Source organism: Condylura cristata, unplaced genomic scaffold (genome assembly GCF_000260355.1).
Source record: "Condylura cristata isolate star-nosed mole 26May11 unplaced genomic scaffold, ConCri1.0 scaffold00017, whole genome shotgun sequence".
Classification (NCBI taxonomy): Eukaryota; Metazoa; Chordata; class Mammalia; order Eulipotyphla; family Talpidae; genus Condylura; species Condylura cristata.
In genome coordinates, this window is record NW_004567118.1 from 9,049,460 (window position 1) to 9,063,525 (window position 14,066).

Below are 14,066 nucleotides of genomic sequence, written 5' to 3' on the forward strand. Positions count from 1 at the left end.
ATACCACTGCACTGTGTCCTCCGGCCAGTGAATGTGGTTCTGTTTCAGGCCCATGCATGCCTTTGAAGATGATGATTTACACTTGCGTCAAGGGGCAAGGATTCCTGTGCTGTGATCCAAGCTGATTTAGCAAATATCGAGCCCCTGCTGTATGCAAGAGTTGTACTCTGTCCTGGAGGAGCAGTGAGTAGAAGCAGACCTTGTCTGTTTCTTGAAGCTGGACCTTCTCCTGAATCCTCACAGTTCCTGAGCTCACATCTCCCTGATTTCTGCACTACCTTCAATCTCTCTCTTGGGGCTTCATGTCATGAGTGTCAAATCCAAATACCCAGCTGGTGTGGCCTGGTCCCCTCCATGACCTTAACTTACCTGAGCTCTTCTTGCTCCAGTTGTTAAGGGGAAGGTTGTCCTAAAGGAAGTCTGCAGAGTCTTGTGGGCTCCCACACCCTACTCCAGCTTTCTGAACTCTACCCCTACTCCAGTGATTGGAAACTACAAGTCCCGGCAGTACCAGGGAGAGAACTGCGAGGACCCAAGGGTGGAGCTAGCAGGAATTCTGGGACATTTGGGGGATAAATAGGGTGCTTTCAGTCAGCCTAGCCGGTAAGGTATTCCAGTTACTTTGTATCCCACTCTCTTTCCCTGGGTTGTTTCCTATTCCTTTCCCCTTTTGCAAATAAACTCGTTTTTGACCCTTTTGTGTGTACTTACAGTATAACTGAATTTTGAGTGCATGGGTGAGGCCCCACAGACAGGTGGCCCAGTCCACTCTGGGCTACCCTGTAACACAGTGAGTTTCTCTCTTTCCAGCTTTTTGGCCTGTTCCCATCTTGCTGTCTTTACATATTACCATGTCTTCCCTTCTTCTCCAAGAAGAAAGAACATATTCCTGTTGAGACTGTCTAGGCATTGCCACTACTAGGAAGCCTTCTGTGTTTCCTCAGACCTCATAGCCCCAAGCCCTCTCATGGCCACCCTGAAAACATCATTGGTGATAGACATCTCCCGCCATCTCCATTAGCTTCAGTTCCTTTGTGTAATTACCCACCAAACCTAAGTACAGCCAGGTTATCAGAAGGTGTCCAGGGTGAGATTTTTGGCCAGAGAGCTGGATTTGGGGATCCTGGAGGATCTGTGGAAGCAGAGGAAGAGAAGTTTTTCATCTGCTCTGTGGTTCCCTAAAGTTGGAAAAATGTGTACCCCAAGTGTTAAAGCTTTAGCACGGACACAGCCCCCAGATTCTGCCCCAGTTTGCACAGGGAGAAGTCCCCCACTCAAACACTGCAGATGCTGGAGGTAAGAGGCTACTTGTTACTTTTATCAAATGTTTCTCCCACTAGATTGTAGCCAAGAAATTAGAGACCTTGCTTTTTGAAATGCCAGTTTCTAGTATAGTGTCTCTTCTAAAGAGAATGTCCAATTTCTCTACTGTTTTGGGTAAACAGAATATGAAAAGACAGTGTGTGCCAAAAAATTGGCTCAAGTTTTCCAGAAATGTGTTAAATGTGTATGTTTATGCTGAGATATAAATGTGTTATACACATGTGTGAGAGAGCTATACTGGAACATGCTGGATCCTTCAATAGCATGATTAATCCAATATATCTGTTTTCACAGTCTTAGTTTCTATCTCTTTCCAGGATGACTAAAATATCCCCCCCCCCCAGGGGTATACCTTCCTACTTCTGATGCCCTCGTTGAAATCAGGCCATCTCCAGTTTTGTAGCCACAGCTGGCTGTTTAAACTCCATGCTCATTTGTGAGCTTAGACATATCTTATAATTACTGTATTTCAAAAGTGATTTGTCTAAGCTCCCAAGCATACATAGATGGTTTCCTGCCCTGGCTCCTGATGACCCTGGTGGTGCTCATTCTGGCTGCTCCATGGTGACCTCTGCCCGTGAAATGCTGAGAAACACCCAGAGCGCCCTGGGCCTGTAGCTGCACTCTGTCCTCTCTGCCAGTGTGTGTCACCTGACTTTCTTCATTCTCCTCCTTTTCTCTGGGTAATCCTGAGCCCTTGCAGAACCAGTTCCAACTTCTTCCTCCCTCCTTGTTTTGAGAACCCTGAAATCTGGAAGAATGTTTTTGGATACAAATGACCAAAGCCTGAGTCTCAGTGGCTCTAATGGTAAGAGGCTTGTTATCTCACTTAAGAAAATCAATTCTGGGGAAGTTAATTCAATGCTCAGAACTGAATTCCTCCCAGTTTTCTGTTCTGCCATCTCAGTGTGCTTTTATCCCAGAGTTTGTTTAGCAGACGTCCCACAACAGGGCATGGAGAAAGTGTTGATCTATGTTTGTATATACATTAGTGTATTCATCATGCATCCAGAGAAACAGGTGTGTGTGTGTGTGTGTGTGCACATGGATTAGATATATATAAACTATATATTCATGCCAATTTGGGGTAGGGATATTTTAAGGAACTGGCTACAGGATTATGGAGACTGTCATATTTGTAATATTTGGTGTAGGCAGCAGGCTGAAGACCCAGGGAGGAGCTGGTATTGCAGTTCAAAACTGAAGTCTTCTAGATGCAGAAGGGTCCTTGGGGGCCCTCAGTAGTTCACTCTTAACACCTTCAACTGCATGGGTGAGGTTCACCAACGTAAAGGAGGGTAATCTGTTTTACTCAAAGTCTACTGATTTCATTGTTAACCTCAACTAAAAATTCTCTTTACAGGAACATCTAGAATTATGTCTGACCAACTATCTAAATACCATGGCCTAACAAAATCCACACATAAAATTCACCATCAAGATCTCCAAATCAGTTGCTGGCAAGAAAGAGTGAAATCTCTCTTTAAGAATAGCCTTCTGGCCCTCCCTGGTGGCGCAGCGGGTTAAAGCACAGCACTGAGAATCTGAAGCCACTTCTGCATGAGTTCGATTCCCGCCTGCCGCCTGCCCCGGAGGAGACCACATGGCGAGCCAGACCTCTCCTGACCCGCCCGCTGCTTCCCTCAGCAGTGTACTTCATCGATCTGCCTGTTCTGCTCCCCACTCTGTCTCTGGTGAAGCCTCTCACCGCCCCTGAGCCTCTGGCCTGTACCCCAGTTCTGTATGAATAAATAAATAAAATCTTAAAAAAAAAAAAAAAAAAAGAATAGCCTTCTGGTCCTGGGAAGGCCAAGCATGTGGTTGTGTGGAGGGTGAACCCTCAGACAAAATCAGAGTTCTGCCTGCAAGTTATGGGTGATGGTGGATGAGGGTGAGGATCTCAGCAGGTCAACCACAGCATCAGTTAAACACTGGCAGGCAGAATCACCACATGGCCTTCTCTCTATGTTGCATAAACACCATTATTAGAGCCTCTGTTGAGTCACAGGTTTATGGCTCATCTTCCCTTTAGACCCTTAGGTCTAGTTTTAGGTTCACCCTTCAATGAGAACCATATGATAGTCACCTCTTAACCAACAGCCCACACAGTGCAAGCCAGGTGATTGTCCTTAAGTTGCCAAACTCACCAAAGTGGGGAATTCTGTTGATACATCAACCTGCTGTTTGCACTCGCTATAGACATCATATATGTTCCCATAAGTCACAGACTCACAATGATTATGCCAACTGGCAGCTATTTCTAGATATTCTTGTAATGATTGCAAGGGATAGTAAAACTGGTCCAAATAGTCAAGTCACAGGAACTTCTCATTCACACATCCGTAACCCGAAAAAATCCCAGTAGCAAAGCAAAGAGCAAGTTTAACCTTAAATTCAAGCAATGATAATACAAGATAAAGAGCTATGCTATGCCCTGAGCACCAACTCAGACAAAAGTAGGTCATCTGGAGTTTCAGGTGTTACAGCCTGAGGTACAATTTCTTAATTCACAAATTCTGTCGAATCTTATCTTTTTTCCCCCCAACAGAGTTGGAGTCCCAAAAGTTTGGGAAGTGAAATCCATAGGTATCTGTCTTCTTTACGAGGATGCCAATGGGTTTCAGGTTTTGGCACTGAGGGCCCATCAGTATACGGGGCTACAAATCACCCAGCATTTGCCATGCACCTTCCAAGCATCAGGAAAGACCATGCTTACATTATTACATTTTCCATTACATTATTACATTTTCCAGATTTTAGCTCTCTGCCTTTTCTCAAGCAGAGAAGTATCAAATATCAAGTCATGTTGATACAGTAGGAGTTATTTCAACAGATACTGACCTGTCCTGACTCTCACCAGGCACCAGACATAACCATGAGCACTTTACATGCATTATGTAACTTAATCCTCTCCAAGTCTCCCCAAGCAGACCTGGTCTTTATCTACGCTTTGACAGAGGAGGAAGCCTCTGTCAAGCCTCAGAGGTGGCTGAGAGTGGGCAGGCAGCTGGCTGACAGTGCCCCCTCGGAGCTATGGAATCAGATTCCACACTGTTCTGTCTGATCCCTGACTTCAGGCCCAGACCACCACACCTCCCTGCTCCCCAGGGAGCAGATTTCATCCACATTATCTCATGTAAAGCTGGGAATGAGGGCAAATTAAATCCTTTCAAACCAACACATGAAGAAGGGAGAAAAATTCTTTCCCATGATTGTCTGAGGCAATTGGAACCTCAGACTTGTAAAGAAAGAATGTGTTAACAGAAGGTGAAATGTAAAAAAGGGTTAGGCAGAAAAGCAAAGACTTAGTGTAACCTGGATGGAAGCCCTTTGGCAGTCTGATTCGATAATCACAAAGTATAAGAATATAATTACAAATGCGATTTATGAGTTATCTTGTATATGAGTAGCAGATTGCTCACTAAAGAGCAAGAAATACAAGCATTCCCCCCACTGGAAAGGTCCACCTCAGCTGTAATTACAAAATGCCATGGGTCCGTATCATGCCAAATGAACATAGCTCATGTCAGTTAAATTGTTAAGGTTACTATTAGAAACCTGACCATTTCTGGGAGAATTAATCAAGTCCAGTTTCTATAACTATTTGGCCAAGGAATAAACGTCCCATAGTAGATTAGTCAAGTTAATGACATCAGTTTATGAGACTATTTGGCAGTCAGCTGGTTTTTTCCTGGGTCACCCGTTGTCCTGACAAGGACTCTCTCCTCCCATAGGGAAGTCCCAAGAGTATTACTGAGGAAAGTCTGCTCAAATCGTGCAATTCACAAGCTAGCTCTGCTTAGAGGGGTCTCCCCCCCAACTTTTTTTTTTTTTTTTTGCTTAGCTCTGCACAGCACAACTGATGCATGAACTTGACAGAAGACAGAAAAGAGATAGTAGCCAAGAATGAGCCAGGTCACCTGGAGGACACTGTTCTTCCTACTTGCCACAAAGACCTCATCTGACACTTGGGGTTCTCTGTTCTCAGGGACTGAGTGGAGACCGCACCTTCACTTCTCTTAAGAGCTTTATTTCTCACTCTCTCACATCTAAGCATTAAAAATGCTTTGAAATGTCTTACCTACTTTCCCTTACAACCTTCTTTTTAACAATCTTATTCTTTCCCTTCCACCTCTTCCTACTAAAGTCTTCACACAGCAGGAGAATGAGGACCCAACTGGGGTAGCAAGAGTGGGAGAAGACAAGATGTCTGTACTCAAGTCAAGGTAGGCTCTGGTCCCACCTTATCTTGGCATGCTCCCCCACACTGATGTCATCCACTCTGCCTATTGTTTATAGCTGCTGCTTGGCTAATTCTGCTATGTCCTGACCGTGGATGTGGCTAAAGTGATATACGTGACAGTGTGCATCCCAGCAAGCCTTGCTGCCATGATCAGTTTTTCTAAACTTCCTATTTCATTAATGCCAAGAAATGGCTCTTCTTCAGTTACCAAAAATCAGCAGACAATGTCAACCATCAAACCATCTGCTCCTTGGCTGATTCACCTATGGATAGAAGTATCTTGGGATACAGGATCACACAGAAAATGTTGTCTTGGTGAAATTTTTACCACTCACTTAATAAACCTTTTCTTGATGTACTGATGAAATATTCATCTGATACCTAAGTCAGACTGTGCCATCTTTTGAGATCATACTATGTCATGTACATGTAACAAATTATTTCCAAAATTCTAGGAATTGTACATCGATATTTAACACAATTCATCCAGATAATCTATATCATTCAAATTCTTTCCTTAAAAATAAAATAACAAGAATAACTGTATTTACCTGGAACAAAGCTTCCCTGAACCACCTCCTTGTATGCCCACCAGCCTTCATGGATTTTTGGTGAATTCTGTTGAGCTAAAGAAAAGACAAAGGAGAAGAGAGACTAAGATCACAGCAGAAAAGTAGTATCTCTTCACTGCTCAAGTAAGACAGGTGAATACATATAAAATAATCCTTGACAACTCAAAGGTCAATCACAACCCCCCTTTTATTTTCAAATAGATAGCATGTAAATGTACTATCATAAAGTTTCATCAAAAGCTGTTAAAGAGAAGTAGGCAGTCATTACATAGTTACATCTATTTGAATTCTCATGTCACTTGTTTTCCACTGCTCATCTGACTCCTGCACATATACACACACACACAAACACACACGTGCACACCCGCACACACACACACACAAGCACATCCACACACAGTCTGCTGGCTTTGGCGGAGGAGGTAAGCTTGTCCACAAGCCTACTGAGGACTCCTGCATGGGACTCTTAGGAGGCAAGGGTTAGCTGAATGAACAAAGCTAGAAGAGGGAGGATATAATCTGCCACTTTCCTCGTATCCCAGGAAAATGAAAACCATATAAATAATTGTGTTGAGGATTTTGACATTGTAAGATGAAAGGATGGAAAGTCCAAGAAATTGAAACATATTATAGAAATTGGTGTTAACATGAGCTCAGGATAATCCTTGACATTTATGGTAACTGATATAAAGACTTGTCCAAAACCATTATATACCCCAGAGTTTAGTACCACGTAAATTTATCTTTATCCCTCTGCTAGTTAAAATACATTTATATTTCAGCTCTCAATTACACTGGAACAATAAAAAGTGTTAAAAACAAAACACAGGGACCCTCCCTGGTGGCACAGCGGGTCAAAGCACAGCACTAAGAAGCTAAAGCCACTTCAGCATGAGGTTGATCCCCGCCCCGGAGGTGACCCACATGGCGTGGCAGACCTCTCCTGACCCGCCCACTGCTCCCCTCACCAGTGTACTTCGTCAGTCGGCCTATCCTGCTCCCCACTCTGTTTCTGGTGAGTCCTCTCACTGACCCTGCACCTCTGGCCTGTACCCCAGTTCTGCATGCATAAATAAATCTTAAAAAAAAATAGGGCAGGGCCTAAATGGAGTCCCATTACCAGATGGGGATTTCTAGTGCTCACTTTCTCAGATGATGTATCTTACAGCAGTCAATCAGGAATGTTGTGATTAGCACAAATTAGTTAGGAAATCTGCCTGATAGGCACTGTCCATCCTCCAAAGGAAAGGAACCTTGTAATAACAACCAAATTTTTGTCTGGGTACCTCCTTTCTGAACTATAAAAGACTATATAAGTTTTTCTTACAGCTCCTTTCTATCTGCTAGATTGGATATTGCCTGATTCAAATCAATTCTTGCTCAATAAATTCCCCAAAATTAAATATGCCTCAGTTTATCTTTTAACAAAGGCAATTTCCACTATACGTGCAATTTGACAATATAACAAATGTTAAGCCTTTACTTGAACTTCCTTCTTTAAACTTGTTCTTTTGTCCTTCATGCTCATCATTCTAGATTAGAGAGAAGAGTTTAAAAGAATAGGTTTGAAAACAAAGCTCTGTACAGAGAGAGGATTTGCTAAATTCCTTTAACATCCAAAGGATTGCTTAACTCCAAGCATCTCCCCATATCAGCCTCTTGAAGGAGGCTTATCACATAGGTTGAGTAAAAGAAAAATACAGTCCTTCTAGAGCTGATATTGGCACCAGGGGAATTCAGAAACATATAGGGAAGAAAAAAAAAACTATTTAAAGTTAAGGAACAATGTCACCTTCTAAGTTGCCCAGCATAATCTAGGGTGTGGAGGCATTAAGTGTTGGATTTCCTGCATTCTGTCCCCCAAGTATGCACAGAGCCCAGATGTTCCCAAAACCAAGGAGACCCTGGAGGCCACTGTGCTGAAAGTCAGTGCATCTGTTTCGGGGCAGCAGGCAAAGAGAAAAATAACCTCAAAACAAGGGCTAGAGAGAATCTGTCTAGTCAGGGAGTCAAGTGAAAGATTCAACAGAGAATCCAGGTGTCTAAAAACCTTCAAGTCAGACCAAGTCAGGAAACCAGATGAAGACTGATATGGTAGCAAAGTTCACTAACTCAGTAAAGAGATAATATCTCTTGGTTATAAAAAGGATCTCATTGTTCTTTTAGGCTTTGACACTGCATGGTCCTTCTTCAACCTTCCTTCTAGTTATGGGGTGGACATCCTGGAAGTGAGATGTAAAATTCAGATATAACCTAATGTACTCAGACCCAATGGCCTGTGTTTTTTTTTTTTTTTTAACAAACTCTTTGTAATGCTCGACTTGATAATTTAAATGAAATTCAGAGAATATCTCACATACACACACAAAAGCTGGTATCTCACTTCAACGGAGCTTCTGCCTAGCAATGCTGGGCAGGGAAAATGTCCCAAGTCTGGCAAAGATACACATTTCTAAAAGCTTGTAAGGATTGAACTGCAGACATCATCTAACAGCTTTGCATCAGAGATAAGCCAGGATTGATTTTCCTTATCAAAGACAGGAACTTCTGGGTTTTATCAAAACTCACCAATTCTTACCCATCCAATCAGGATTGTTTACAGTCCTTGGACAATTTAACCATCAATACCACCTTCCTTCCTTATTCTCAGAGCCTGTTAGTGGGAAAGCCACATCCTCTTGGCATATATTCCATTATTCCATGTACAGACCTGTACAGCACTAAAACATTTCTGTTTTACATTAAATTTTTTTACCAAGTTGTTTTACAAAAATTCTTGTTTATAGCATTTATACACATTTGTTTTAAAGAGCCATCACAGTGCTTAATTATGGCTGTAATGCATAAACATAGTGCCTTAATTATAAAGTAGACAAAAATGCAATATAATTGCTAAGAATATGGATTTCAGTGTGTAAATGCTTGAGCATGAGGCCCTAGAACCGAGTGCCACGTATCTCCTGCTAGCCAGAAATGACCCATTCCCTGTTTCTGTGCCACCCAAGAGCTATGAATGGTTCCAAATTTCTAGATAATTTAAAAAAATGAAAGAATCATAATACCTTGTGACATGTGAAAATTATTTTCAATACAAATTTCAGTATCCATCAAACATTTAATTGGAACACAGGCTTGCCATTTCTTTATTCACATATTGTCTACAGCTGCTTTCTCACTGCGATGGGTTGAATAACGGTGACAGAGGCAATTTGACTAATGTATCCTAAAAAGTATCCTCTATGGCTCTTTACTGAAAATATGTGCTGATTGCTCATTTACACACTAAACTTAAAAAAGCAAATGTAAAAATTAGCATATAAAAGAAAAAGGGAACTCTTACATTGTTGGTGGGAATGTAGATTGGCCCAACACATACAGAAAGAACTGTGGAGATTTCTCAAGAGACCCAAAATGGATCCACTGTATGATCTAGCAATTCCACTGTTAGGTATCTATCCAAAGAGTACAGAAACACTAATAAAAAGAAATATCTACTTCCACATTTACAACAGCACTATTCATAATAGCCAAGATCTAGAAACAACCTATATTTCTCAGACAGGTGAATGGATCAAGATGATGTGATGTGTGTGTATGTGTGTATATGTGTGTGTGTGTGTGTGGTATACATGTATGTATGTATATGTATATATACACATGGGATGTATATATGTACACATATATACAAATATGCAATGTATATATAGATATATACATATATGTGTTATATATGTATGTATATACATATGCATATATACATGTGTGCGTATATACATGTGTGTATATATATATACACACATGGAACACTACTCAGCAATCATAAAAGATAAACTCATATCACTTGCAGCAACATGATGGAGCTATAAGGAATTACTCTAAATGAAGTAAACCAGGAGAAAAATATCAGATGGTATCATTTATATATGGAATACAGAGAAACCAAACAAAGGATCAGACAAAGATAAACTTTAAAACCAACACTTGAAAGCAGACCATAAATCTGAGACTTCAGGACGGGGGAAGGGACAATGGTAAAGAACTATGGGTGCTTTGATGGTGAGAAAATTATAGTGACCGCATCTGAGGGGAGAAACCTGAGAGAGGAAAAAAAAAGAAAGGATGTAAAATAAAAAAGAAATTGTTTGAAAAATTCATACAAATTGAAAGTGAATAATAAAAATAATCAGCATACTCAATGGAATGTTTTAACTCTAATATAAAGGGAAAATACAAAAAACATACTTAACAATCAAATATTAGACATTTCACTTATAAGTCTTTGGGCATGATGCACTAGTACATAAGATGAAGAAAATGGCTAGTTTGATTGAAACAGGTACAAATCATACTGTTGTGCTGTGTTGGAGACCCTTTTAGAATCCACAGGGCCATGCGTCTCATGGTAGGATCTGTCAAAATGTGAGAAACCCTTGGCAAAGTTTGGAAGAAAATGAAGTAATACCTTCCCTTGATTTACACAATATCACATGACTGAAGAACAGGTTATATTAAAATTAGGTAAGAGGTATTTTGTGTCCATATGCCAAATGATATTTATAGGCTCTGGTAAACAAAACAGTTTTTCATTCACTTGAGTGTCTGCTGGGACATGAAACAATTTATCGCTGTTTGAAACTGTCTGATATATTGCAAAGCATATTCTCAGTCTCCCCTTGGCCACCTTGGCCAGTGTTAATTGCAACCTCCTTCATTAAAACTATGTCAAGTGCCCTCACCCATTTCCAAAATGCTCCCCCAGCACAGCAACATCCCTGTTGACAATTGCTGATCTAAAGGGGATATTTGCAGGATCAATTATACATACTAAGTAAGACAGAGTGAAACCATTATGTTGAGCACCAATCAGAGGATGAAGTTATCTAGACAGATAAGACACATCTTTCCCTCTATTTCTGAATCGTACCATTGAATACCTTTGCCACTCAGGTACACACACACACACACACACACACACACACACACACCCCTCTAAAGAAGACCTATCAGTCTGACCAAAGCATCAGTTGAAGAAACACCAGTTAGGCCCTCCCTGGTGGTGCAGTGGGTTCAAGCGCAGCACTGCAAGCTAGCTGCAGTGTTTTCAGTGCAACTTTGAGCCCCGGCCCCGGAGGTGACCACATGGCACCTTTGCTCAGACAGGAGCAGACCTCTCCTGCTTCACCTGCTGCTCCCCTCAGCAGTGTACTGCATAGATCTGCCTGTTCTGATCCCCACTCTGTCTCTGATGAATCCTCTCACTGCCCCTGCAACTCTGGCCTGTACCCCAATTCTGTATGCATAAGTAAATAAATCTTAAAAAAATAATATTTTATATGTAAAAACGAAACACCAATTAAAAGAAGGAAGAAAAAGAAGCAAAGAAGCACCTGGACAATTATCAGTATTATAACTAACTACTGAAAGCTTTTGTTTCAGCCAGAAAAATATTTTGCTCTTTCATCTCCATCACTGCATCTTCACCTGTATCATCCACTCAGAAGTAGAATTATGTAAGCTTACGGCAGGTGACAAGTTCATCAGACCATCTGAATAAAGTCTTGTCATGACAGAACCTCAAAGCTTCAATTGGCTTTCTTTGGAGAAATTTGTGAAGGATCCAGGTTTGCCCACAAAAACCAGTCATCATGAGCCATCAATTAAAAACCCTGAGAGCTCTGAGCTAGAGTTGAAATGAAGGTGTTTTATGGAAGATGTTTGTGAACGCCTTTGAATATCCAATCTGGCCTCATACGCTGGTAAATCAGAAAGATAGGACATCACATTTAACAGGCACTTCCTTTAAAGTTCTCAAGGTGGTAGGATAACTACCAGGAATACGACTAAGGGGAGAAATAAATAAATTTTATATTAAGAATAAAGTAGGGCCCTCCCTGGTGGCGCAGAGGGTTAAAGCACTGTACTAAGAAGCTTAAGCCACTTCCGCATGAGTTACATCCCTGCCTGCCCCGAGGAGATCCAGGTGGCAGGCAGACCTCTCCTAACCCGCCCGCTGCTCCCCTCAGCAGTGTACTTCGTCAGTTGGCCTGTTCTGCTCCCCACTCTGTCTCTGGTGAATCCTCTCACCCTCTGCATCTCTGGCCTGTACCCCAGTTCTGTATGAATAAATAAAATTTAAAAAAAAAAGAATGAAGTAATCTAAAAGAGTTCTGCTATGAGCGACTTATATTTGACATAGGGCACTGAGTGTGGATTTCCATTTCGTTGCTCCAGTCAGACCCTGAACAGATATCTTGTTATTTACATCTGATTTCTAGTGACTGGAGAGCTGATGGAGAATTCCTCAGAGCAAACAGGTGAGAAAGCAGCCTTAGTTTCCGCAGCTGCCCTGCTTCTGTTTGTCCATAGACCTGGCTTTCTTCACTTAACCTACAACTAGCCCCTGGGAAAAAAGCAGGTGTCTCATCAAAAAAATTGTGTTGACAATAAAAACTGACATTGTGCCAGATGAGAAGGCTTACAAAACAAGTGTCCTGCTCCTGACAGTAAAGAAAACATATTCCAGCTGTACTCTCCTTTTTCATAGTGGCAGGACGGGGATATTTGCATTTCAAAAGAAAACTCAGAATCTCAGGATTTTGCAAGAGAGAAGGTTTCTTCTGCCATCCACTTCTTAGCTAGACGGGGAAATTGAGACACAAAGAAAGGATATTGTGTTAGGAAGTAGGGGGTCCTCCAATACGAGTTAGCAATCTTTTTCTATTAATGGCCAACTAGTTAACACAGGGGCTTTGAACGCACTCCTCTCCCTGTCTCAGCCATGCAACTCTGCCATGGAAGCCCAGAAGCAGCCATCAGCCATCCGGATTTCCCCCACTACCTGAAAGTAGAACCTTCTTTTGTTAGTCAAAACAGCTTTTAAAGTGGAGAGAGTGATTATTCTGGATGGACACTACTAATTATATGGACATTTTTGAGCACTTCTAGGGATTGCTCAAAAAACTCTTACAAAGTTATTCCCAAAACATACAAAATTTAAAATAAAAGTGATACATAATGAAAGCAGGAATGACATAGTCAATGCTAATCCTGTTTACAGCAAATCCTGTTTACAGCAGTTCCTGGGAAGGAGAGCAGCTGCTGGAAAACAAATGCCAGAATGAGGGCCACCCCTGAGGGGAGAAACCCTAAAATGTCAAAATAGTCATAAGGAGGAACACTGGCACTTCATTAAAGAAAAATGCTGAATGCTATTTTCACATTTGGCATTCCATGGTAACAGTGAAAAACCTCTTTAGATTCTTGGGTTTAGCAAAAACAGATAATAATGTAGGTCTTTTATAAAAGTGAAGTAGCTAAAGCAAAATTTTATACAGATAGATAGGTGTGGCTGTGTGCCAGTAATGTTTTATTTACAGAACTGGACAGAGGGTTAGCTTTGGCCAGCCACCCAAGGTCTGCTAATTCCTGTCTTTGACCTAAAAAGGATTTTTACTAGTCAAATGTTTCTTATTCAAATGTCTAGGAAGTGAGCTACACTGAAGAGAAATTCAGAGAGAATTTGGAAATACATGCATTTCCAGTTATGTCTGGTGGCATCTTACCCATTAACACTGCAAAAAGTATGCATCCAAAAAAAAAAAAAAGTACGTATCATACGAACTTTTTTTTAGACTTTGTGAAATTGGTCATCAGAGTTTACATAACATTCATGAGGAACCTCATTCCTACTGAACTAAACTACAAGAGCGGGAGGCATCCTATTCCTATCAACACTGCCCACAGACATGCCAGGTTTTCCAAAGCAGCCACAGGTACCCGATGGATACCTGGAAGGCCTTTGATTCCTCCCATGAGCCCATAAAACCATATTGCAGGCTCCTCGGCATTTCACCTGCTGCCATAGACTAAGTAATTATGCTTTCATATGCTAACTCTCTCACATCATTTTAGGATTAACCTTCACAATT

The 14,066-nt window shown here is 41.3% G+C and overlaps 1 protein-coding gene across 2 annotated transcripts in view; it reads right to left on the bottom strand.

Moving 5' to 3' along the window:
- CA10 (carbonic anhydrase X) overlaps positions 1-14,066 on the bottom strand; it is a 432,800-nt gene that overhangs the window by 344,642 nt on the left and 74,092 nt on the right. For both annotated transcript variants that reach the window (XM_012726343.1, XM_004684388.2), the window contains exon 3: positions 6,118-6,192. In XM_012726343.1, the coding sequence (XP_012581797.1) occupies positions 6,118-6,192 (75 nt within the window). The remainder of the gene's footprint in view (positions 1-6,117; positions 6,193-14,066) is intronic.